Source organism: Solanum stenotomum, chromosome 6 (assembly GCF_019186545.1).
Source record: "Solanum stenotomum isolate F172 chromosome 6, ASM1918654v1, whole genome shotgun sequence".
Classification (NCBI taxonomy): domain Eukaryota; kingdom Viridiplantae; phylum Streptophyta; class Magnoliopsida; order Solanales; family Solanaceae; genus Solanum; species Solanum stenotomum.
The window spans coordinates 52,698,392-52,725,575 of record NC_064287.1 but is presented as its reverse complement, the minus strand read 5'-3'; the positions used below and the strand labels follow the sequence as shown (position 1 = coordinate 52,725,575).

Genomic DNA, 27,184 nt, shown 5'->3' with positions numbered 1-27,184 from the left:
GTTGGTAACTATATAAAAATATTGATAATTGTTGCTAATCCGTCTCTAAATAGGATTAGTAACATATTCTGTTGTTTAGCTACAAAATTGTATGTCGCTAATTCTTTTTCTTTTTCTTTTTTCTTTTTTGTAGTGTATAAGATGAGATTGTTAGCTTTATATGGGAAATGTATTCAAGTGAAGCTCTTATTTATAGGGGGAAAAAATAAAGAATGTAGTTTTTGGTGGTTGAAGGCTTATAAGTCTATAGGCATGACATCCACCTTTCTAAGGTTAACTATGTCTCAACCACCATGTGTAAAAGTCACACTTTTCTTTTCCCCTGTTTGATGTGTCATAACTAAATAGCAAAATTCGTAGTTAATCTTATTTAGCGATAGATTATATAAAAAAAAAATGTTAGTTACGAGTTAAATAACGACGAAGTTCTAAAACTTTTTTTGTAGTGATAGGTGTATGGTTAGATCTTACCTACCCAAGTCTAGGCAAATGGTCGATCTTTAAAAGAAACAGTCAAACTCATGGGTTAGGCAAGGGTTAATATTGAAGCTTTGACCAACATAGTCGTGGTGCACTGGTGGGAGTGTTTCACTCTTAACTAGAGGTATCAGGTTCGAGCGCTAGATATGGAGAAAATCATGTTGGGAGCGCCACCCCCGAATGGGCCCTGCAGTGCGCGATCCGGATTTAATCGAAGCCCCAATGTGGGCTCCGGACACTGGGTGGAAAACCAAAAAAAAATAAAAATATTGAAGCTTTGCGCACCTTGTTTATGAAGGGTTCAAATATTATCAGAGGTCTCGGGTTCAAGTAGTTTGAAAAATGAAGAAATTTGTGAAAGAGACCTAATATTTGGAAAGAAAAAATATCTCCATAATACATTTGATAATTAACCAATTTGGACTACATGTGTACTAAATAAACGGATTAACCACCTTTAGTCACACTCCTGGTGATCGTAGCATAAGATTTAAGACAATTTAATTCAAATATATTAAGAAAGAAATGAGCTTAGTGGTAAGTAAAATGTAAGGTCAAAAAGTGCCCTATTTTGAGGGTAGCAATTACTACAAAATTTAATTCAAATATATACTAAGAAAAATGAGTTTGGTGGTAAGTAAAACGTAAGGCCAAGAACTGCCCTATAATGAGGATACCCACTTAGTACAACGAAAAAGACATTACCAAACAGTTTTTGACAAAATAAATAATTCATTCATTTCAATTTATTTATTTAAAAAAAAAAAAAAAAAAGACAATATCACAAGATTAAAAGATATTTTGATACATTCTTTAGTTTAAAATCACAAGATTCAAAAAAAAAAAAAAACTTTCTTTAACATCATGTTAAATCAACGATCTTCAAAAAAATTCTCGATTATGATTATGTTTTATTCTCAACAACATGCATACCCCAAATGGAGTTTGGTGAGAGTAGTATGTACACAAACCTTACCCCTAACTTGAGGAATAGAGAGGTTGTTTCCGAAATGTTGACAAATAAATAGCAAGCTTCTCCATATAAACTGTAATCAGTTAACCTAAGCTAACCAATACACATTATTAACCTCATTTAAAACACTAATCCTCAATAAGGTGATTCGATGTAAAGTAAAAATTACAACGGGGTGGGATGTGGGGGGACAGTGCACAAACATTTTTAGGCTAAGAAATGCAAACACTAATATAACGACAAATTTGTTTGCTTAGAGTAACACAGCTAAAATGTTGTAATTTCAAACCTCAAAAAGTACACTAACAAAAACAAATACAAATTGAGCTTAGCAGATCCAAATAGTAAAGTATGGCAGCAGCTTTACATGAAAAAACACTCAGGTCTTCATTAGTGTCACAGCATCTTGAATGCCGAATCCTACAAAAGAATTAGTAACAACAATATACGACTCCAAGCTCAACACGATGCATTTTACATTGTACACCTTTCCCCTTTTGCTTCTTCGTGTGAGAGCGTAATCCAAGACTACTGAAGAGGGATTAGAAGAGAGATTTGTACTACTCTCACCTGACAATGTTTAGCTTTCTCTAACCTGACATCATGACGTTATCAATCGACTGGAGTGCTTGATTGGCATAAAAGCGAACATCGACGTCAGGGTCTTCAGCTAGCTCTACTAAACTGGGCCGAATGGTTTTCTCCACCACCTACACAATTGAAATTCCTCATGATCTCGTCCACATTGTCAAAAAAGAGCGAAACTTTGTGGAAAAGCTCAGTCATTTCCCAAAACAAACCAAGTATAAGCAAACCAAGAAACAAGAAATGAGGAGAGGATTCTCACCGAGTTGTCAACAATAGGTATAAGGGATTGCAACACCTTTGCCACATTAAATTTAATGTTGGGCACTCTGGAATTAGATAAAACTTTTGATTAGTTCAAGGACTTGAGGTACAAAACCAGTTAAACACTGGGAAGGAAAAATCACCTATCCTTTGTAGCAGTAACTACCACAGGCAGCAACTTAGAACAAGTTATCTCAGAACCCATTACTGGTGCAAGCAATGAAATTGATCTAAGAATAGTCATTCGATACAAATAATGTGGACTGGTAGTCATATCCAAGACCTGCAAAATAAGACATTTCTAACTGAGAGAGAGAACAAAATTGGAATTGATCATGGGAAAAGCTGGAGCTTAGAAACTCTATGAGGCCATAGAGAATTATTTTCCTTCTCTAGTTCTCAGCCTAAGAGGTAAACTTCCTAAGAAGGAAAAACAAGTGCACCACTAATTCTTTTCCTGAAATCTTCAGTTTTCACCTCTCCTGTTAGCAGGAGAACATGGATGGAAATCAGCTTATGATTGACTATATCCACCATGAGTATCTCGAGGTCAGGGAAGGGCAATGCAGATTTATATAAGAATTTTGGGGCGAAGATACATACGTTTCAAAACTATCATAATAGTTATCGACCCCACCTTCTCCCCTACGCGTGCACCTTGGTCCCATCAACTTCATGTAGTAAGAGAAGCTATATCCCATATGACTCACTGAACTTGTTTGTTTTTTTAAAAGATATCATGGAGGAGAATTATCAGTTCAAATTATCACACGTCAAGCAAACCTGAGGAATTATATGCTGCATTGCCCACTCTGGACCAAATTCTTCTGCAAGACGCTTCAAGTTATTAGCAGCAGCATCTCTAATTGAATAAACCTGCATCAAAGAATCAGCAAAGAAGATATCAGTGGCAGAGATATTGTCCCATCAACTTATTGATAAAAGCAAATTGCCTTCTCACATTCATCAACAGACAACAAAAAAAATGTAAAGTAACTATCGCGGAAAAGTTGGTGAAATTCCACTCCAGAAAATGTCCCAACTCGTTTTCCACTTGCAATAAGAAAGGAAGTGGAAGAGATGGACTGAGAAAGATAGAAATAAGTTTTCAATGAAGCTTCTCATGCACCAAGATCAAAGTTTTATGCTTCATCAATTTTATATGAATATCTAACAGCCAGATTATCGAATACCAACCTTGTCCTGTAACCATTGCATGCAAAGAGCACCCAGCTTATCATCAAAAAATCCTATGCCCAATTGACTTGCCAATAGAGGTATGTATTCTATTATTGCAAGACGGACTCGCCAATGCCTGTCCTCTGCCAGCTCAACAATAGCTGGCAACAGAGATTGAGACAATAAATCAATTCCAATCACCTGTAACATTTAGAGAAATTGAGAGTTAAGAAAGAAGTAAAATCAAACTAAAAATAATAATAATTAATTAATAAATAAATAAATAGTTGAAAGTTGCAGAGTGCTAGGAACTAATGCAAAGTGCAAGCAGCTAAAGACAGTGACTAAACAAGAAGATCCTTGATGTCAAATTTTATTTACAAGAGTAAAAGGCTCAAGTGCAGCAAATCCAGGTACAAGAAGGAGAATGAGGAAAATACAGCAAGTAACAGCAGATAGTGCGATAATCGGAACACACTAAACACCATACTAGGATAACACTAAGAAATACTAGGGAACAAAAAAAAAGGGTATACCAGATAGAGTTCAGTATGTTACAGGATTTTGATTGCTTTCTTTATTTTAGGGTCTGTGCATCACTAAAATACACATCACAACATATGGCATACCAGTTCCAAAATCAAGCAGCAAAAAGTTCACTAGTCTCATAATTAATTGCAGACCACAGGAAAAATGTGTGAATCGTTCACCAACCTGATTGACTTGATCAAGCTTGCTAATGATGTTCAGGCGCACATCAGGAAACTCGTCCTTCAGAAGGGAAAGAAATATTGGAAGAAGATGTTCAATGGTTGCATCCTGCAAATGCACAAATAGAAGTCAAATTATTTCATAGGTAAATCTTAATGCTTCAATCAAGCACGGATGTGCATTGCATGATGTGAAAAGCTTTCCCAAGATAGAGATTATCTTCAGCAACTCATAGCATTAGTATATGACGTACCACAGTAAATTCCGGACCATCCAACAATGCATATACCATCTATATCATTAAAAACGCATTACAAATGTTAACCTCATCTAGAAACTAATGCACCTCACCTTTCCCAAAACAGGAGCCATCCCCATTATAACGGAAGCCAAAGCAGATCTGACATGTTGTGAAGAGTCTGATGATAATTCCTATACATTTATCAAACGCAAAATATATATTAGAGGATCAATAGGAACCAAAAATGCAAAATGAAGCTCCTAAACAGCAAATATATCGGGCATATACCTTCACACAGGGAAGAATATGTTGAATAGCAAGCTCGGGACTGAGAATCCTGCAGAATTTGGTGACTTTTCCTGCAGCAGCTATGCGAACTTCAGCTTCATTATCTCGAAGCAAACGGACATAGGCAGGCACCAAATCCGTCCTAAACCATGGTAAGACACAATCAGACATCTAACAGCGAAGATTTTGAATTTTCCAAAATAAACAGCTTGGTGAAGAGAGCATGATTCATTGGCAGAAACATAGAGAAGTATGAACAGGGTATGAACAGCATATTCCTCTACTGATTAGACATTATGACTCAACAGCCCAATGTGTGATGAATAGAACTTTTCAGGGACTGGAGTATATTGCATGTTTTCAAAATTTAACTTTTACTTTAACAATGATGCATCAATTATAGAAAAATCCTCGGTCTAAACAAAACCCATACGTTCCTAAACTACCACTAATTGATATCATGGAGCTCCTCAGCCATTTGCCCTACCCTTATTCATTGACAAACTACTATCAAAAAGGTGAAAAAAGTATTCATGAAAAAAGAAGTGTTCTTGTTAGACCCACTTGGCCAACAAAACTCGGCAGGCATTAGTTTTTTCTGTCTTTTTCTTTTTTTCGTATGGTGGGGGGCAGGGTCCACATTGCCCGAATTACGGAACTTGTCAACCAAGTTGGGAGCCAAGCTAATGAGTTTTGACAACAAGACTCTAAATGTAACTGGCACACCTGAAGGATAGTGGCTGTGGGTTCCCTTGTAATAGCAACTCATCACTTCATTCCACCAGATCCACTTCAGAGGAAGACATTTAGGTCAACGAATAGAGCGTAATAGACGTACAAAAGTATATGTCTATCCAATTATGTGGAAGGTTCAAAATATCAGGTAAACCTATGAATTACACTGACAACAATATATTCCCACTTTACAGATTAAAATTCCCCACTTTGTGGGATTTCACTGGGTTTTTTGTTGTTATTGTGGCTGTTTACAGATTAAAATTAACTGAAAACAACCAAAAAATGAGAAGAATCCGGTACAATATGGACTCCATAGATGGACATCATATGGTAAACATTCACAAAGTATCACATATTTAAGTTGAGAAAGTACCTAGTGGGCTCAGGCCCTACAGCTTCACATAGTTCGTACAACTGGTTAGCAACCATGTATCGAACGCGCCAAGACTTGTCCTGGTTATTAGCAGAAAAAAAACATGCACAATTATGAACAAATGAAATTTCCTTCCAAAGTAGGTAAATTCTTCGAGACAGAGAGGATCATACTATAATAGCACTCAATATTATCAAGGCTAAACCAATATAATGGATCACTGAAAGGTTTAATCCTTCAGTTTAGCCCTTTTTTACCTAAATTTTACTCCTACAACTGTAATTTCTGCTAGCAAATGTAGGCAAGTGCACAAAGAGTTTTCCGGAATCATATTTTGATAAGTGTTACTATGCTAAGACTTATTGGTACATGTTCATCCTGTAAAGCTTATTTTGCAACAAATTCACTCTAACTTAACAGAGTGACTTTCCAACCACCAAGATTTAGCAATAAAGGCTTCACCTAAACAAGCCTACTCAAGCGATTCATCCACGTTTCTTTTCTCATTCCCCTACTCTGCTAGTTTGTGAAAAAACAGTAAGCAATACACCGCTCACCCAGTCTAACCCTATGCTACTACCTAAAAGCTTCATATGAAGAGAGTGGCTAGGATTTGAATACAAGGTTCTTTTCCATGTCACATACATCGGAAACATTCAGAGAACTTAAAGGCTATATCTTTATGTGGAGAAACAACACTCTAGATCAGAAGGCACGCCTAATGTGCATAATTAAACAGAAATACAAGAAGATATGACAACTATATTTATTTAGATGAAAGATGACAACTATTAGGAAGTTAAGTTGCTAGTATTTCACTGGTAGCTCAATCATCCAACAACAACAAGTTGTTACATGATGGAATTAATTTTTTTTATAAGTGAACAAAAGAATATAAATCATGGTGCAAGGTGCAAGAGTTCAAGGATCTGTGTGAGCCAGGACAGCATGACTCCAAAGTCCAAATACAAACTAGAGAGTACCTGAGAGAAGTTGACAATGACAGGCAGGATATGTGCCACACAGTCCTGAGGCTCCAACAGCTTGCCAAGTGCAGCACAGCCCTCAACAGCTAATAATCGCACAGAATCCTGATCTGGAATCAGAAGACATTAGATAAGCCAACAAAAAGATGTTTTGAGAATAAAACACTAGAAAACCGACAATCCGTCACACTAAAACGCATCCTAATGAAACTTCACATTTAACCAAAAATAACCATTTTATTTCTATAAGCAATAGGCTATATGAAGTTACATCAACTTAAAAGCCAACAACTTCATGAAGTAACACTAACTTAGAAATCTTTATTAAGAGAAATATTTGGATAGACCCTCTCTAGTCATAAGTTGCTAATTATAACTGAAAATATTACCATCATGTGTAAGATCATCAAATATTGACATGATGTCACTCTTCAGGTAAGCAGATTCAACTGTAGCAGCAAACTTCCCCAAGTTTGTAGCAGCCGACCTTCGCACCATAGGCATGTCGTCTTGACACAATTGGCTGTAAATAGACCGAAGTTCTGTTTTCAACATTTCTGGGGCACTTGAGTAAGCAATATGAAAGAGCCCACATGCAGAAACCCTTGCTGTGAACCATTCACCAGCTGCTAGCCTCTAGTGATTGGAAAGAATAGGAAGATGTATAAACATTTGACAAATCACGAACCATGATGTTAAGTAAAAGATAAAAAACATATATACGAGTGATGTTCAGAATCGCACAGACTAGAATTATATTAGGGATTGCAAGTGAAAAGATAAAAACATATATGGGTGAAGTTCAGAGTTTCACACGTTAGAATTATATTAGGGATTGCAAGCAAATAAAAGGTCTTTGTATGTTTGTGTAACTACCATGATGTCATAATGATGAATAACAACGAGCAAACAATGGTAATAGTCATAGTCAAACCTTCACAAGCGGGACGAACCAATCAACTAAATCACTCTCCCTCATCTGGGATCCAATTCTACACAATGACTCCACAGCTTTATCCCTCACACAGGTCTCCTCAACTGTACAAAGGGTCTCTAGAGGTGGGAGAAGAACATGAGCATGCTCCACACCTCCAACATAAGGAATAAACACGCCCAACTCTTCTGCCATTGCAAGCAAAACTTCATCATCGTCGTCATTGTTTTCACTCAAAAAGGGGATCAACTCCTTTCTGGTTCTTTCCTCACCAAGTGCACGTGCAATAGTTGATAGCCTCCTAATAGAATTTAACCGCAATTGGATATCATCATTCTTAAGTTCATCTATTAACACAGCTATCGGGTACAATGGCTCATCTACCATTGCCATCCTCTCGAGATTCTGTTAGAGCTGCAAATACCAAACTTTCAATCAAACAATTCCAAAATGTGAATCGAGAAACAATTACAACAGAACTACAAAAGCATCCGACCCTAAATCTCCCCGAAAAATCACAAATTTTCATCTAACCAGCCAGATCCAAAACAAATCCAGCGCATAAAACAGGAAAATAATCGAATGGAACGCTCAATTTACTAACATAACATACCTCCAAATCTGAGATCTAAACAAAATCCCTAGCGAATTCCAATCAGAAAATATACAAAAACAAATACCGCCTAGGAATCAAATATTTAAGCTAAAAATAACTGAAACTAGAAAGAGGTGAACAGCTTGTTCCAAATTGAACCAATTAAGCTCCACAAACACAGTATTGCAAAAGAAAAATCGATTCTTTAATGCATATTTTTTCTCTTTATGCAAAAAGATAAGAAATCTTCCCGGAGAGGAGGAAAATAGATCGTTACCGGTGGAAATTTTGCCGCCGTTCGCCTGAGATTCGAGCTTGAATTTCGTCAAAATCTAGAGAGAGAGTGAGAAAGAGTTAGAGATGGAAAAGAGAGATATTTGCCTACTGATGAAATGACAATGTAATGTTTAGATGGGTCGCTTTTCATTTAGGCCCAACAAGATAACTTGGGCTTGAAGATGGGTAAAACCAATTGGGCCTATTAGGCAAGCAAATAAACAAGCCCACTTTTAAATTAACAAAAAAGTGAAGGTTCGATTTTAGTAGTTTAGTTGGTTGACTACCTGAACTTTCATATCATTTGGCGAGAGTTCGATTCTCCATCTAGTAAAGGAACAAAAATTAGTTTTTATAGTTTATTTATATTTAAACATATATGGTGTGGCAACATGTTTGAACTCTAACTACCAATCCATTTTGCAAGAAGTTTTGGCGCTCTAAATTATTTTCACGTTTAAATTGCTCAAAGCATGATACTTCATATTTGGCTAAAACAGTAAAAATAAGTAAATTTTGGTTTTGTATAGTCTCTATCATGTGTAACTTTAATTACTTTCTTTATAATAACTTTTGGACTACGCTAATATAGGAACTCGTACGAATTTATTTGAGAAATGTCCAACGTCCTAATATGTTAGAGGTTAAGCATTGACCATTCAAGGATCGTTGGCTACTCATTCGGAGCTTCCAAATCAAATAATTTGTGTTACCAAGCAAAGAAAAGCTTAAAATTAACTATACGTAACAAAATTGTAAGACAATAGCACAATCAATAATCCAAGAAATATAAAGATTATAGAAGTAGTGGAGAAGAAGAAATAAAATAGATATAGCAAATAGGAAACGGGTAGAGGATAAGCAAATGAACAAGGAGAGAGCATATAATCAAATATAGAACAATATAAATAAAAGACTAAGATATATATGTTAGAAATGAGTAGCAATACAATACATTTCATTAGAAGGGCTAAATTCGAATAGATCAAAAATCAAATTCAAATCACATCTTGTTGAACATGATCATCCAACATTAATTAATAAATAGATGATCAAGCCAATAAGGGAAATGAAAATAATTCCACATTTTCTTAACATATTAATTTCATTTTTCTCCTTGATTAAGTCATATGTTTCTTTGACCAAACACAATATACAAATTGAAATTATACCATGAGAAAATTTGATAAATTGGTGAAAGAGTCTCTTTTAAGTCTCAAATGACCTCCAAATCTTAATTATTAGCCAGATAATTTTCTCTCTTAATTAGTGTTAATGACTGATGGGGTTAATTCGAATACAAAAGTGATGGTACTTATTTAAGTTAAAAGTAAAAAAGTAATGAGTCAAACGAGTTGAGTTTCTTAATAAATAAGTGGATGTAATTTTAATCCTTGGTGCGACTAAAGTCCAAGATTTATATTAGCTTAGTTTGTTAGTTATATAGGGTTACATTTGAGCGAAAAAAAATATTAAAAGTATCTATCGATCAAAAGGTTAATAAAGAATATTATTAGTCATTTTCGATACATTAAAAATATTTTTGGGCTCTTTTTCATTTCTAAAATAATGTGCTAGTATAATATTATCAATCTTGTATAAAACTTTACAAGAAGGATCTCCTTATTACTATAGTCTCAAATGCACTATGACTCATTCATTAACCATTTTTCTTTTTATCTCAATGTAGAATGAAGAATCAAATCATAACTTGAAAATTAATGATAAGAGTTGGGCAATTTGATATTACTAATAGCCTTATTTTTTTGCCTTGAGTATATATATGTATATTCATGATAAAAGAAATACCTCATATATACATCAATATACATATTTCATTTTTCTAATTCAACTCCTTTCCTCCTTACACAACTATAAAACAAATGACAATTTTTGCCTTTTTACTATCACACAAACTTATTACATTATGAACATGCTTGATAAATTCTTTTTTTTCCCATTCATTCGGTGTTCAACATTCACATTGGAGTTCGACTAAATTCAGATTCGCACCGAAAAATCCCACCTTGGGTAAAGCGCTTCTTAACAAAGGCGACTCCATACTCAAGGAAACTCGAACCTGAAACCTCTAGTTAACGACGAAGGAATACTTGATAAATTCTTTTAACTCTTGACACTAATGGGCTCTTTAAACTCTGCCCTTTGACTTAGTTCTTCAAAACAATCAACCACATTTTGTAGCCTTGCAACAAATTCAATGAGAAGTGAAGCAAAAGTAGCCAAAGACAAAGCACTAGCACTTAAATAAGTTTCAATTTCATCAATTGTATCAATCTTTTCACCATCAAGTAATGAGAGACATGAAGGCCAATGATTTTGCTTGTTAAATAACATTGACTTTGTGACCAATTGATCCTTTGGATATTGTGGACTATGCAAATCCCTTATGTCAATGGATGTTTCACTAAGTGATTGAAAATTTAATGGCAAATTTTCACTACTACCATTTTCATTTTCATTTGAAGAATCATCAAAATTGTTAATAATGTTTGGTTTTCCAATTTCCCAATTTTTTGAGTTGACTAAGAGATATGACTTGTTGTCTATTTTTTTCTGAAGATATTGTGCTGTCTCATGTACTTCTTTTAGGATATTTTCATGACTATTTAGTGCTTCCATTTTATCTAATTTTGTTCCTAGCTCACGTAGAACATTTGTAGCGTCGATACCGACTCTTTTAAGCTCATTTTGAAAAACCTTCCTCTTATCTGGTGGTGCCTGCAAAAATGTTTAAGAGTTTTATTTCCATGTTTTGAAAGTACAACAACTCAAGATGATCTGCGACAACATATATAATTGTAGTTATTCTAGTTTGATGAACTAAATAATTCAGTAAATTGCATGTTAATCTTGTAAAAGAATGATTGATTGTTATATGTTTTTAGACTATCATATAAACATGGTCCATATAATAACATGTGACTGTTTATAGTGATCCCAATTTGGCAATCTTAGTATTATGGTAAATAACCTGTTAAAAGATAAGAATTATTTTGGGTTCATTTCATGTCTCCATCTAAAGTGGATGATGGTGCAAAATGTAAGACCTAATTAAGCAATATTTTGATTTTCCCCCTATGTTGGTTGATCGGATCCTTAAAAAATATCATTATATATGTGACAATATGGGGATCTAGAAGTTCATCTGAATAACTCTGTCAGAAAATTATATTATTTGTATATATTAAGGTGAAAATATTTGTTATGTATATACATGAAATGTTAGTTTTCCTTGATTTCGTACTACTAAAAAACAATCAAAAACCTATTTCAAGATGTCAGATTTTTAAAAATAAATAAATAGATTATTTTTTATCAAAATGGACCTTTGGAGGTCTTTTTTTAAGAGTAATGTGTTTACTTCCTTACACTTAAGTGAAAATTTTGAATGCATCAGATTCTTCAAAAATAATATATTTTCAAGAGTACGACATAAGTGTGGCGATATTTATGAAGATTCAAACAACATATAACACAATTAGTTAGAGTGTAAAACCTGAATTTTTGATTGGATGCATCCATGTAATGCCATGACCATGAATGCACAATGCCTCAATTCACTGCTTAATTTGACAAAATCTCTCCATGGATTCTTGTGCATTTTATAACGTCCATGAGGTGGCTCCCAAATAGCAAATCCAAGCTGTTCAAATATATATGAATCATGTAACTATATACAAAACTCTGGATTTCATCGCTAAATTATTCGTATAGCTAACATAATTTTATGATAATTCATTAATTACTAGCTAGTTTAATTTGTTAGTACTAAATATGATTATCCATACGTACCAATGTTTGCTCTCGACTTGTGGATTCTATAACCGATTTGTATCCATTATATTCCGAGTGATTTGTAGATTCATCACACTCAACACAATTTAAGTATCCATCAATACAACCTACCAAAAAAAAATAGAGAGTATTATATAAGTCGTTCTTAAGAAATGTGAATTTTTTTTATATCGACATATACCTTCCAAAGATGTTGCAAGATCCATAAAATCCTTAACGACCAATCGATGCAAATCTTCACCAGCCCAAATAGGGCAAATACCAATATTAATAATCAAACAAATACAAGCACCAAGAGCAATTAGGGCTAAACGAGTTAAAATTGCCACATTATATCCTCCAGTCCTATTTCCAGCCATAATGAGAATACAATATGTTAAAATAAATACTCGATATCCATATTCATATGGTGCCATTGTTGGATATAACTTCAAATATGTTCCACAAAATGCTGCAAAATAAATAAATAATTGGTATTAATTAATAACATCTTATACACGATAGTCGATATACCTAATTTAATTTCCTCATAGACCATAGTATTCGATTATCAATATAGAATTATTTCCTTCCAAAATAAAACGGAATAGTGTATCTCAAATTCCAATAACATAGTGGACATAGAGATTGAAGCAAATCATACGATACAACTTTTATTTTGAAACAATGCATAGAAAAAAGAGAAGAAGAGGAATTCAAAAATTTATATTAAAATTTGAAACAAGATCTCTGAATTCGATCATAAGTAACTATTCCCTCTGTTCCATATTAGTTGATCACCTTATTAAATTAAGAAATATTAATTAATTTTTATTTATTTTTTATGCAATTAATTCTTTTAAAAAGTGTTCACATTTTTTTATAAAATTCTCAAAAAAAATTTTAAGAGATAAATTAATAAAAAATCTTCTTATTTATGATTTCCTACGCACCGTATAAAATAAAAAATGATCAACTAATATGAGACTCGTAAATTGTTGGAATTTGGTGCTTATTTGGGAAACTAGTGGTGTCTTTAGTGGAAAAGATAGGTGTCTCGTAAGAAAAAAAAAATCATTGCTTTATACCTAAAACAAAAAAGTTCACTTTATTTGAAGATTTTAAAGGTTTAATTGTTATTTTTCGGAATAACGGTATGAATATAAAAAAAATAAAGAAAAGGAATTTAAGTAAAAAAATCAATAGCATGAAAGTTTGTCATTTTCCAAGCTAAAGGCTTTTTATATAACCAATAAATTCCTCCTCCTTTTTTTTCCTACGTGGGATAAATTGAAGTCATGAAATCAAACAACTTTTACACTATCAAATCTACTAAAATATATAAGTATGTTTATATAAACAACTTAAAAAATTTAAAAAGATTATTTCCCATAATAATAAGTTCGTCTGACGTTCTTTTATATTATGTACGATGTATATAAACTAAATTTTTATGAGAATCTATGCTACTAGAAAGTTTAATTAATTACCTACGATAAAAATACTGAAAATCCATACAACTTTTTCCCACTCTCCAGCCCATAATGCTAATTGAGCAAAGATGAAAGCAAGCATCCCAGCAAATAATGTACCCAAACCACGATTAAATCCTTTAATAAGTGTTCCTCCTGCCAAAAATAAAAGATTTTATACTCTCGTTATCTTAATTTATATGTCACAGTTAGAATATAGTAGAAAATGTCATGTTGTAACTTGCAACAATGAAGAATGAAACATCAAGTAATACTAAAATCGAAGTATAAGATTGTAAATGAGTAATAATAACAATAATTAAAAAATAAAACTAGACAACGCTCGACCTACTAATCTTCTATCCTAATTCTTGACTATCTTATTTTTGTTATCTAAGGTCATGCCCTCAGTATGATGCAGATAGACCATAGACCATATCCTGTTTAATAAGATCTCCCCAAGACTTTTTTCAGTTTACCTCTATCTCTCCTTATATCTACTGTAGTCAACTTATTACTCTGATCCTCTTCACTAGGGCACCAATACATTCTTCTCATCACATATCTGAATTATCTCAGTTTTGTATCCCTCATCTTATTCACCACGAAGACTACTCCTATCTTGTTCCAGATCCTATTATTTCTAATATGCCCACACGTATATTTCGACATATAAAATTACAATGATAAAGTAGAAAAAATATATTACGCTGTCAGTATATATAATTTAAATAGGGATGTTAAAGTTTAATACCTATGGTGAACTCAAACATAATAAGAACTGTTAAGATTGCCCATATTGAGAACTGAGCAATCTCTGGAAATGGTTCCTTCCAGAAAATAAGAAGAGACACAAAAAATAAAGCAAATCCCATTTTTAATGAAAAAATGATCTTTCTTGGATCATTTTTACCCATTTCAATTGCTTTCTTAGAAAAATCTTGAATATTGTTGAAATAAATACAACAACCATTTCTTTTTTCATCATGTATCAACAATTTTTCTTTGTTGTAAGAAGAAGAATCCTTCTTGAAGAAATTCTTTATATTCATGACCATTTATTGTTGTTGTTGATATATATTTTTTTTCTTGGAAAAATTAAAGAAGAGAGAGAGGGGATGATTGATCAAATTAAGGGTCCATTTGTACTCTCCAAGAGGTGTGGAACTTCTCTTATATAAGATATAAGTAATTTTTTGAAAGAAAAAAAAATAAAGGAAAAGGAGAAAAGTTGTTAAGAGAAAGAAAGGACAAAAGGACATAGAAAAATGAAAAAAATGAAATTAGTAAAAATATTTTAATGAATTGTCAAACAAAAAAAAGAAAGAAATGTTCTTTTTTAAAAAGGATTAAAAACGAATGTACTTGAAACAAAAGAGAGTAGTATTATAAGTTGTAATTGTGCATTAGAGCTTAACTAATTTAAATGTGTCGCAAACGTTTTTTTTTTTGGAGAAAACACTCCTACCAAAATGAAAGTGCATCCCAAAGCTCATAATTGAAACTTCTAGTTAGTTATGGAAGGAACATTTCTTTACTAATTTCGAGATAAATTACGAACAAGCTCGCTCTATTAAGGATTATTAAGTTTTTGATATTAAAAAAGATGATATCAAAAATAAGTGATTTATAATTTTATAATTTGATAAGTACGTAAAAAAATATTATTCACAATTTTTTCTCTTTATAACTGTTTTAAAAATCATTTTCTCATTGTTTGAACAATTATAGGCTTGAAAAAAATATCATCCATAAAGGTGTTCCTTTAAAATCTTTTTTTATTATTTATCTTAGTTTGAATTTGTTGGATCTGTTTAAATGCACCCGACAAGTTTACAGTGTTTTATATCCTTATATTTATTATTCTATAGAAAATATAGTAATTTATTGAAGTGGAAAAATATACCAGATATAGTTAAATACAACATGTTTACACCTTAACTCAGTTTTTTAGTTTTGCTGCATTGGGAGTTGTGCGAGTCAATAAATATATTAACAAGAATATAAGTAGAATCAATATATACGGAGGCATTTGGATGTGTTTTTTTTAAGTGACTTATAAGTTAAAAGTTGGAAGTTGTAAGTCGGCGATACTTGATTTTAGACTTTTGGCTTTTTTGGTATTTTTTTTGTCCTTAGAAAAGTGCTTAGTCCCTATCTATATTTATTATTACAAAACCTAACAATTTGACCTCCCTTTAATTTTTACGTCATCTTAAAATGGAAAAAAAATAAATAAAAAAAAATAAAATAAAAAAAAAAAAATATATATATATATATATATATATATATATTTTAAAGAAGCAGTCAAATTGTGACACCTAACAAGATTCACTCCAGCCAAAATTTACTTAAAAAATATTTGTGATTCAGTTTTCTTAAATATTAAAAGAGGTAGCTACTATTTTTTTTTTGTCATTTTTTTTGATATATATATATAGAGAGAGAGATATATATATTTTAAATAAGCAATCAAATTGTGTCACCTCACATGATTGCCTCCAACAAAAATCTTTTCACATGCATTTTGATTTATTTTCTTTACATTAAAAAATTATGGTCCGTCGAATTATCATGAATCATCGTGTAGAGCTCACATGGTTTTTTTTTTCTTCCTTTTATCTAATATGCATCACACACACATATATATATATATATATAAAGAGTGATATTCAGTTCGATACGAAAAAAAATATTTTCTTAAATACTAATTAGATAAATGAGTTTCTTATTTATTTCTTAGTTGATGTGAGATTTATTTTTTCTTAAGTTGGCTGTCACATACACCTTATCTCATGGAATCAACGTTCTTGTTGAGGTTTATTCTATTGTATGAAGTTTGTCGACATTCAACACTGAGGTTTATCACGCTTTATCGGGATTTGTCTAGACTCAGTTGAACTCTGGTCCACATCAACAAGACTAATATAGGAATGACTTTGATACCATCTATAATGGCCTAGTCTGCTAGTGATATTGTCCGCTCTGAATCTAGGCCCACACTATTTTAAAATGTGTCACTAGTTTGAAAGGCATGCTTACCTTTATATATCTAAACATCTCATGTATTTTGTCAATGTGAGATTTCTTATCCTAAACTAGATTGTCACATCTGAGTAGGAATATCGATAGAAGTGTGAAGGTGAAAATGAAGTGTATTAAAAGATAGGGAGGAAATAATCAAAGGCGTATTCGAAATTTCGAGAGGACAAGCGCACTATTACGAAAACAAGAATCTAGTATATAAATCTGACCAGTTTGACATTCTATCACTTGAACTCGTTAAAATTATAGATCCAAAATTAATTCTTATATACGTGAGAGATATTACCAAATTTTAGAACGAAAGACAAGATAAATATAAGATGTAAATTTCTATCCTCAATTAGAGAGCTGCACCTAATTATCATTGCATTATATAATACTTTGAGTGTGAATCCACACATCTATATTTAAATATTTTTAAAGAGATTATAACACTATTCTATATGATTTTTAAAAAAAAACATGAACTACGTAATAAATTTGATGACCGCTTTTGAATACGCCTCTGAATGCAATCAATATGTAATGTCAATACTAATATAACTTGTTTTCAGAACATTCCTTCAAACAAAAAAGTACTAACAAAAGAAGCTTGTATTACCTTACTAATTCTAGAAGTGTTAAAAACATCTATTCTAATTACTATTAACAAGGATAGGGGCCTAGGGGGATTTTTTATTTTATTTTTTATCTATTCACTGATTAGCAGATATGGGCACATTGAGTGAAGAATATAAAACAAACCACAACAATATATTGAGCACAATTTTATAAGTAGATTCATAAAAATATAGGATGTAATATAATTTTATAATATCTACTTTTTAGGATAAAAATACTATTTCTAATTATGCGAGAAGGAGATTGATCTCCTATCTCTTTTATATAACGAATTGCATTATTTATTATATTTTCATTTTAATTATTGATCTTCATATTTTTCTTTCAATTTAGCCATCCAGAATCACGTTCTTTTAAATAAATTGACAACAAACAAATCATCAATATTTTTCTCTTTTCATTTCACACAACTATTCCTTCACAAGAAATGGGAAAAAACTCACATCTTGAATTCAAATCACATTATTAACATATACTTTTAGCAAAGGATTTAACTCCTAACAGTAATTATCTCTTTAAACTATGCCTTTGAATTAGCTCTTCAAAATAGTCAACTATATTTATATCACAAATTCAATAAGAAGTGATAGTAGACGAAAAGACAAAGCCTTGCTTTTGCTTTTAAGGGTTCATTTGGTAAGATGTACATATCAATGAAAATAATATATGTATTAACGAAAATAATATATATATATTAATTTCAATATTAACACTAATGATCTCTTGTTTGATATAGCTTTTCAACATATGCATAAATTATAAAAATATTAATTATCTACCCTATGGTATTTTTTTTATATATAATTAGTATATAGAAAATCATGATATTACAAATACAAAGACCTTTAATATAAACATGGTTTAAGACAAAATTGTCCCCAAGTGTACAAAGCTAAAGAATATGAAAGGTAATTTTGTAAACAAATAATTTTCTAAAAATTATACAATGCATGTTGTTTTTAATATGTCTAATACACCAAACAAAATAGTGAATAATAAATAATGTCAGCAAAACTAATCATGAGATTATTAATTCTTGCATTACTAATACACCATATTCAATACTATTGTTATACATACTACTAAACCACTAAATATTGTCCTTTATACCAAACACACCCTAAATCTTTAATCTTCAATTTATTTCTCTTTCTTAGTTTTAAGTAATTAGTTTTAATTAACTGTACCGACAGTTTATGGTAATTTGCGTACTCATATCAATTTATTTTACAGATATTGAATAGAAAAAAAGAGTCTGACTAATTGAAATATATATAAAAATAATATAGTACATAAATCTTACGTAAACCAATATAAAAATCATTCTGTTTGAATAATTACTCCAATAAACATTAGTATAAGAGAGTAAGACAATACATTTCTTAATCAATCATCAAGTTTAGTAGTTGGCAAATCAAATAATTATAAGAGTATTAAAATGGAAAAAAGATACTGCATGTCTATTGTCCACACCTTTAAACTCAAATTATTTAGTGATGACGTATCGTGATTTGTGAGAGTTAATTAATATATTAACTAAACAAGTAGAACAAATTAAATTATTTGAAAGAGATACGTGAAATCACCATAGATCTGTTGGGTTCTGAAGGTGATTAGGGCGTCATGCAGAAGCTTACAATTTGCAAATCATATAATTGATAAATCAGATAACAAAAACTTATACTAAAAATCAAAATATTATTATATCAAATTAAAACTAATATAAAGAAAAACATTGAAACTTTAGAGAGAATAAATCTCCCCATAAACAAGACTCTTAAACGACTACATTGTGGATGCTATTGTGTTGTGTTAGAAGAAAGAAACCTATATTTCCTTTCCTACTAGAAAAGAACTAGCTACTCCAAAACCTTTTCCTAGGAGGAAAGAATAAACCAAATATGAAAGAATATTATATTTTCTTTTCAGGAAAAGTAAAAACATTTATGGTAATGTTTTGTCTTTTCTTTCAGGAAAAATAACTCTTAAATTATGGTAAGAAAATCAGGGCAAAACCCTAACAAGATTCATGATCAATGCTATCGAAGATTATGGCAAAGTAGTAGATACTTTTTTATTTTTAGTTAAATATTTTGAGTTCGGTCTTTAAATATAAATTTATCTCTGATAAGGAAAATTTTACCTCTAAAATGAGATTTCTGACATAAATTTAAATTAGTCAAACCCAAAAATAAATCTCAGATGTCGAATAAAAATAATAATAATAGATATAATTGGCATGTAATATTCATTTTCTCTATTATTTCGTTTGACCACTCTATATTTGTAGTATCACATCACATCTTTCTGAATATTTCATGAATAAGGTGTTTACATGAGGTGTGTTTTTGTAGTGGGCCTTTTCAATATTTTTTTATCTTAATATAATAATTAATCACTTATAATATTTGATTATATTTTTGAAAAATTAATAAAAAAGACTATAAGTCATAATATAATAATGTAAAATAGATATAAAATAAATTTAATTAACTTTCAAAATTTTATCAGTGTTATATAAATTGAAACAAAGGAAATAACATATATTATTTGGATATAACTTAATAGTAATTAACAATTTTGAAATCATACAAAATAATTGATTGACTCTTCAAATTCCATCTATGCCACATAAATTGAAACAGAGAGATACACACATATTATATGAAAATGACATAAAAATTAATGTAAATCACTATAATTAAAATTTTAAATATTGAAGGAATATTGATGTCTTTTAAGTTTTATCTATGTCTCATAAATTGAGACAAAACACATATATTGAATCCATGCTACACAAATTAGAACATAAAAATAATTACTTTAATTTAGCTACCATATTGGTCTTTTATCAAAATTTTGCAAAACAAAATGATCTCCCTATAATCCATGATGACTCATTTATCTAACTATTTCTCTTCTATCTCGATGTGAAATGACGAAATAGGGCAGATTGATATCAAATATGATATTAATAGTACCTTTTCATAATGATTCATTTATCTAACTATTTCTCTTCTATCTCGATATGAAATGACGAAACAGGGCAGATTGATATAGAATATGATATTAATAGTACCTTTTCATATTTACTTTATATTATGAAATTCTATGAATATTCTAATTTCGCTATCATAGATCGCGCAATTTATTGATAACATTTTTGGGCCTTGTACAAGTACAACTATCAATTCATGATACAAGAAATACTCCACACACCAATATTATACAAATTTCATTTCCCTAATCCTTTTCCTCCTCACACAACAAACAAATCACCAATACATTTTCTCTTTTCATTTCACTCAAACTAATCCTTCACCAAAAAAACAAACAAACTAACTCACATCTTGAATACAAATCACATTATCAACATATACTTAGTAAACCCTTCTAACTTTTAACACTAATTGACTCTTTAAACTCTGCCCTTTGACTTAATTCTTCAAAATTGTCAACCACATTTTGTAGCCTTGCAACAAATTCAATGAGAAGTGACGCGAACGTCGCTAAGGAGAGAGCACTTGCACTTAAATAAGTTTCCATTTCGACTGTATGATCAGCAATTTCACCATCAACAAGTGAAAGACGTGAAGGCCATTGATTTTGCTTCTTAAATGGTGTTAACTTTGCTACTAATTGATCAGATTGTGGCCAATTTCCTTGTAATGACCTTATGTCGATGGCTGTTTCACTTAGTGATCGAGAACTTAATGGTATATTTTCACTACTATTTTCACTTGAAGAATCGTCAAGGTTATTAATAATGTTTGATTTTCCAATTTCCCAACTTTTTGAGTTGACCAAGAGATATGACTTGTGATCTACTTTTTTTTGAAGATTTTGTGCTGTTTCATGCACTTCTTTTAAGATATTTTCGTGACCATTTAGCATTTCTAGTTTCTCTAATTTTGTTCCTAACTCACGTAGAACTTTTGCAGCATTTGTACCAACTTTCTTAAGCTCATTGCGAAAAACCTTCCTCTTCTCTGGTGGTGCCTATAAAAGACGTTAAGACATTTAATTTCTGTATACTGATAATGTACAATATTTTAACAATAAAAGGTTATGATGACCTACGACTATATGTAATTGAAGATAAACAATTCCTAATTTGATAACCTAAATAGTTGAGTAAATAACATGTTATAATTTTTAAAATATATGAATAATGTAAAAATTCTTTAGATTATGTACTAGTTAACATGACATACATATATAATAATAGGTAATTAATGTCTATAGTGATCGTAATATGACACTATAGACATTATTGGCGTTCTAAATTAAATAACTTGTTAAAATATATCGATAGCGTAAAAGTTTTTTATGTGTTTTTCATGCCCATATAGTGGAAGATGACACAAATGGTAAGACCTAGATAAGAATTTGACTAGTTATTGTCTATGTTATGTGGTTGAATTTTTTAAAAATGTCGTCGAATATGTGTCTGATCATCCAGAAAATAATGTAATATTTGAAGAATCTGATACAGTGCAATGATATCGTTGAAGGATTCGAGAAACATAGATAATTAATACAATTAATTAGATGGTAAAACCTGAATTTCTGATTGGATACATCCATGCAATGCCATGACCATGAATGCACAATGTCTCAATCCACTGCTTAATTTGACAATGTCTCTCCAAGGATTCTTGTGCATTTTAAAACGTCCATGAGGTGGCTCCCAAATAGCAAATCCAAGCTGCTCAAATAAATAAAAAATTAATTAGGATATGTCATATGATTTTTTCTATTTAAATTCACGATCAACATTAACATGTCAAGTAAGTCGACAATTCTTTAAACTTGCCAGTAAATTTTATTTTGATACTTAAACTATACTCTATTTCAAATTGAGTAATGAAACACCTGATGTATAAAAAGAGTTGAATGCTTGAATGGTCACTTGACTTATAATAACTAGACACCAAAGTCACTCGACTTTGTTTCATCTTCCAAAAGTCATTCAACTTTGCCTAATTAGCTTTCACGGTAATCACCAACAAGTACAAGAACTAAGTCAAGTGTCTACACATAATTATTAATTAAATTGTTCCTCCAAATTTGTGGTTCTCATCAACATGTGATTTGAACATGATAGTTATTGGCAAACCTTGTGGTTAGGCACTACTATTATGTCTTCACACAATTAATTAGTAATTTCAAAAAAACAATCCTATTTTTCTTGAATATGATATATTTTTTTATATTTTTTTTTTAGAAAAGAACTAGATAAAGTGTCCGATGTGAACATTTTATTATACGTAGAGGTGTTCCATTATAACACTATATGGTTCGAATGGCAAAATGAAATTTTAAAAATTGTCGATATATACGTACCAATGTTTGCTCTCGACTTGTGGATTCTATAACAGATTTGTAGCCATTATAATCTGAATCATTTGTAGCTTCATCATAATCAACACAACTTAAGTATCCATTGATACAACCTGCCACAAAATTTGATAGTTTCATCATGATCATTTATTAAAGAATGACTCGTCAAATAATTTAACGTTCAGAAGCAATCTACTTACGATACATATTAACATTTAAATATATCATATCGTACCTTCCAAAGACGTTGCAAGATCCATGAAATTCTTAACAACCAATCGATGCAAATCTTCACCAGCCCAAATAGGGCAAACACTAATATTAATCATCAAACAAATGCCAGCACCAACAGCAATTAGGGCTAAACGAGTAAAAATTGCCACATTATATTCTCTAGTTCTATTTCCAGCCACAATGAGGATACAATATGTCAAAATAAATACTCTATATCCATATTCATATGGTGCCATTGTTGGATATAACTTCAAATATGTTCCTATAAATGCTGCAAAAAAAGAACAAGAAAATAATACATATGAGATTACATTTACTAAACTTGAAGAAAAATTAATATAAATAGTCGTCCACTCAAAAAAATAACCAGCATACATATGTGTGTTAAGTGTATATCATGTATATTAGCTTAAAGTTGTCAATATTTTTGACGAACCGACCAACTATGTAACATATCCAATTAAGAATAGGGTATCGTAAGAGTAGCATATGAAAATATGAAGGTCGTTAATTAAACCGCCTATTATTAACTTAGTCACTCTCGATCCGTCCAAATTTAATCCACCAGAAAGAATAATTTGGGCCTAGTATGTAGGCCTAATTGACCATTATACTGATCTTTACAAACTATAAATAAACACACATTTTATATTATTTCATATGTTTTATTATATATAGCTATAATAAAGAAAGAAAAACAAGTTTTGTTTGGTAATAAGTAAATAATAAAATAACAAATAAACAAAAAAAATAAAAATTTGATAAGAGTTGGATAGATTGAGCTACGATCCAATTATTTAGTCCATTTTAACTCAATCCATCTAATCACAACGAACTTTTTCATAGAATTAGCCAATAAACCATTTATTAACACCGATTTCAACTTTCAACCCGTCCAAACTCAACTCAAACCGGATATCTAACCTGAAAATTGTAGATATTTATGCTAGTTAAATTAGAGTGTTTACCTACAATAAAAATGCTCACAACAATTACAGCTTTTTCCCTTTCTCCAGCCCATAATGCTAATTGAGCAAAGATGAAGGCAAGCATTCCAGCACAAAATGTTCCCAAGCCACGATTAAATCCTTTAATAAAAGTTGCTCCTGCAATTAACAAAAAAATGGAAAATTAAAGGAAAACTTATAGTAAAAAAGTATTTAATTAAGTTGTACATATTAATGTTCCAAAGATGTTTTGTATCGTCAAATTACACCATTAATACATAGAACTTAATACTCATTCTACAATAAATTTAAGTTATATACATTGTCAACACAAGTAATTTTTATACCATTAAATCATTTTTACCTGTTGTACTAGATAATCTGTCCAATTTTCAGGATTACAAATATCACATGTTTTAAAATTTAAAGTAACTTACTTGTTAATCGTTTAGGTGATCTGATATTGTAATTTTTTTACACGTACAATGTATAATATATATAACTAACTCATGTACATCATCAATATATAAACCATTTATCTTTTACAACAAAGAATCAGTCTTATTTTCAAGATTTCAAATTCCACATTTTTGTTAGAAAACTTACATGTAACATTCATATAACAAACTAGATTTATAATCTTGAAAATATTTTTTTTAAAGCAAGACAAATTACCTGCTACGATAAATAATATAGTAAAAAACACAAGAGAGGGGGTGTTAGATTTTAGTACCTATAGTGAACTCAAACATAACAAGAACAGTCAAGATTGCCCATATTGCAAATTGAGCAACATCAGTTGGTTTCTTCCAAAAAATAAGAAGAGATACAAATGATAAAGCAAATCCCATTTTTAATGAAAAAATGATCTTTCTTGGATCATTTTTACCCATCTCAATTGCTTTCTTTGCAAAATCTTGAATATTATTGAAGAAACTTTTGAATCTTTCATATAATGGAGTGAAACAACAACATCCATTTTTAATTTCATCATCATCATGTTGTAGTAGTTTTTCTTTTTCTTGGTTGTGTTGATCTTGATGAGAAGCCTTCTTGAAGAAATTTTTTATGGTCACCATTTTTTGTTGATATATTGTTTTTTTCTCTTGGTTTATATATGGAGTCTGCAAAAAAAAAAGTAAAAAAAGATGATCAAATAGTTAATTTTGTTTTACTAGATATGTGAAAGAAGAATAGAGAAATTAATGTAATAACAGTTACGCCTCAATCCAAGCAAGTTGCGATCGGTTACATAAATACCCACACTTAATTCATTTAAGCATATAGTATATCTTAATCTAATAATATACAAAAGAGAATTTAGATTGCGAGGGTTAAACTATATATTTCTCATTGGTAATTACTATTAGGACATGAGATCTTATTTTTTTGTTATTTTCTACATAATTAGAACTTATATAAAAGTATTATATGTGGCAATAATTAACTATATAAAATTATATAAAAAGCATGTATATGAAAAATTATAATCAAAGAAAAAATTCATTTAAAATGGGATATGAAGGAGTATATACTAATAAAGTGTTATTACTTTTCTAGCGTCATATAAATTTCCGACAGGACTAGAAAGAGTACATCAAAATGCATTAACATGACTAAAACTTAATCCCGACTTATTGGTCGTATATTTCAACATCAATACTGTATATAGAAAAATTATTTTCGATAAATCTTCGGAAAATATGTATATAAACCTCTTGAAGGCCATGAACAGAAAAGGTGGCCCATAAAGAAAAGACGTGCATGAAAGTATAGAAACTGAATGATTCTATCTAACATCACCAAGTGTTCATAGTACGGTGGTGAGAACAAAGAAAAGAAACTTCCCTCCCACTCCACAATAACTTGTACAATAAAATAATAACGAGAGGCAGATTTAAGATTTAAAGTATATGTTTTTTATAACGATCTCAAGTTAATCTATACTAATAAAAACTAGATTTTACAATCAAATGTTTATGAATATAGGATCCGGTCAAAATTTACTAGTTCATGTGAACCCGTAACTTATAAGTTAGGTCTGCCAATGAACATGACACGAGTTGGTGTATTATATTATTACCTATATAGATTGTTTTCCTTACATTACATTATATTTTTTTCTTGAGCTAAGGGTCTATTGAAAACAACTTCTCTAATGCAGGAGTTATAAGGTTTGTGTACACTATCTATACCCCTCCAGACCTAAACCTAACTTGTAGGATTACGTACAGAGTATGTTATCGTTGTTGTTGGTCGGTTATGCTAGAAATTATTGAAAGATGGCATGACATTTCATGGCTTAACATAAGAATATAAGTAATAAAAAGGGAAATGCTGATTGGATTTTGTATAAGACTTACCAATAACACAGCATTGCTCTTTAAACCTGCAAATTCAATTGGAAATTAAAGAAAATCTATTATTGGGATTTTATTTATAAATATAACAAACAAATCAAAGAAAGTTAAAAAAAGAAAAAACACAAGTAAAATTACCAGAAATTTGTTATAAGAAACAGATAGTGATAGCAAATACCAAAAGAAGAGTCAGAAGAAATAACAATATGGTATAAATGTAGATTTATGAGAAAGGTCTATGAATTGAATAAATATATGCCAAGCTATATATATAAGAATTTAGAGCAAGCATATACTTAGAGACTTATTCATAATTTTTTTAATTTTTTTTTTTTGTGTGTGTATACACAAAGCTAAATGACTTTTCAATGTAGCAAAAGGAACAAATTAATTTATATTGCTAGGCAATTTGTTCACTACGTGATATGTCTTTTTAATGATCTCTCACAGTTTGAAGAATTGCGGTGGGATTATTGGGATTCGGTTCCTCTATTCTTAATCAGATTTTGGATTTGAACTTCTGAAATTGATAATAACTCTGTTGGGAGCATCATCCTTACAAATGGGTTTCGCAATGCGAATTTAGATTTAATCGGACTCAAATATAAATATCGGACACTTAATGGAAAATGATTTTTTCTCATTTGAAAGTTTATTTTTTGAATTTTTCTTTGGAAAAAATGAATTAAAAAGATAAAGACTTTCTATACAACTCAAACAAACGTGGAAGCATTCTGTCAATTT

General features: G+C 30.7%; 3 protein-coding genes across 3 annotated transcripts; all 3 read right to left on the bottom strand.

The window, feature by feature from the left end:
- Positions 1 to 1,701: 1,701 nt before the first annotated feature.
- On the bottom strand, positions 1,702 to 8,763 carry LOC125866772 (serine/threonine-protein phosphatase 2A 65 kDa regulatory subunit A beta isoform). The gene is made up of 13 exons (XM_049547123.1): positions 8,625 to 8,763; positions 7,753 to 8,166; positions 7,208 to 7,454; positions 6,816 to 6,928; positions 5,833 to 5,912; positions 4,722 to 4,863; positions 4,544 to 4,624; positions 4,196 to 4,300; positions 3,500 to 3,682; positions 3,086 to 3,178; positions 2,446 to 2,585; positions 2,301 to 2,367; positions 1,702 to 2,163 (listed from the first exon to the last, which is right to left on the bottom strand). Exons 2-13 carry the CDS (start codon positions 8,143 to 8,145, stop codon positions 2,044 to 2,046), a joined length of 1,764 nt encoding a protein of 587 aa, XP_049403080.1. The 5' UTR covers positions 8,146 to 8,166; positions 8,625 to 8,763; the 3' UTR covers positions 1,702 to 2,043.
- A 1,906-nt stretch (positions 8,764 to 10,669) lies between these two features.
- LOC125869355 (aluminum-activated malate transporter 9-like) lies at positions 10,670 to 15,026 on the bottom strand. Its single transcript, XM_049549934.1, has 6 exons — positions 14,645 to 15,026; positions 13,909 to 14,046; positions 12,621 to 12,890; positions 12,437 to 12,546; positions 12,141 to 12,287; positions 10,670 to 11,362 (listed from the first exon to the last, which is right to left on the bottom strand). The coding sequence occupies exons 1-6, from the start codon at positions 14,946 to 14,948 to the stop codon at positions 10,748 to 10,750; spliced, it is 1,584 nt and encodes a 527-aa protein (XP_049405891.1). The 5' UTR covers positions 14,949 to 15,026; the 3' UTR covers positions 10,670 to 10,747.
- A 5,852-nt stretch (positions 15,027 to 20,878) lies between these two features.
- Positions 20,879 to 25,159, bottom strand: LOC125869354 (aluminum-activated malate transporter 9-like). Its single transcript, XM_049549933.1, has 6 exons — positions 24,814 to 25,159; positions 24,102 to 24,239; positions 23,135 to 23,404; positions 22,903 to 23,012; positions 22,118 to 22,264; positions 20,879 to 21,555 (listed from the first exon to the last, which is right to left on the bottom strand). Exons 1-6 carry the CDS (start codon positions 25,157 to 25,159, stop codon positions 20,950 to 20,952), a joined length of 1,617 nt encoding a protein of 538 aa, XP_049405890.1. The 3' UTR covers positions 20,879 to 20,949.
- Positions 25,160 to 27,184: the final 2,025 nt, after the last annotated feature.

Coding starts and splice junctions, on each gene's coding strand:
- LOC125869354 (XM_049549933.1), bottom strand. CDS start 25,159: ATGGTGACCATAAAAAATTTCTTCAAGAAGGCTTCTCATCAAGATCAA. Junction 24,240..24,813: donor TATGTTTGAGTTCACTATAG/GTACTAAAATCT, acceptor TGTTAATTGCAG/GAGCAACTTTTATTAAAGGA. Junction 21,556..22,117: donor GTATCCAATCAGAAATTCAG/GTTTTACCATCT, acceptor CGTCTTTTATAG/GCACCACCAGAGAAGAGGAA.
- LOC125869355 (XM_049549934.1), bottom strand. CDS start 14,948: ATGGTCATGAATATAAAGAATTTCTTCAAGAAGGATTCTTCTTCTTAC. Junction 14,047..14,644: donor TATGTTTGAGTTCACCATAG/GTATTAAACTTT, acceptor TATTTTTGGCAG/GAGGAACACTTATTAAAGGA. Junction 12,547..12,620: donor TCTTGCAACATCTTTGGAAG/GTATATGTCGAT, acceptor TTTTTTTGGTAG/GTTGTATTGATGGATACTTA.
- LOC125866772 (XM_049547123.1), bottom strand. CDS start 8,145: ATGGCAATGGTAGATGAGCCATTGTACCCGATAGCTGTGTTAATAGAT. Junction 4,864..5,832: donor GTAGGGCCTGAGCCCACTAG/GTACTTTCTCAA, acceptor ACCATGGTTTAG/GACGGATTTGGTGCCTGCCT. Junction 2,368..2,445: donor GTTACTGCTACAAAGGATAG/GTGATTTTTCCT, acceptor ATCTAATTCCAG/AGTGCCCAACATTAAATTTA.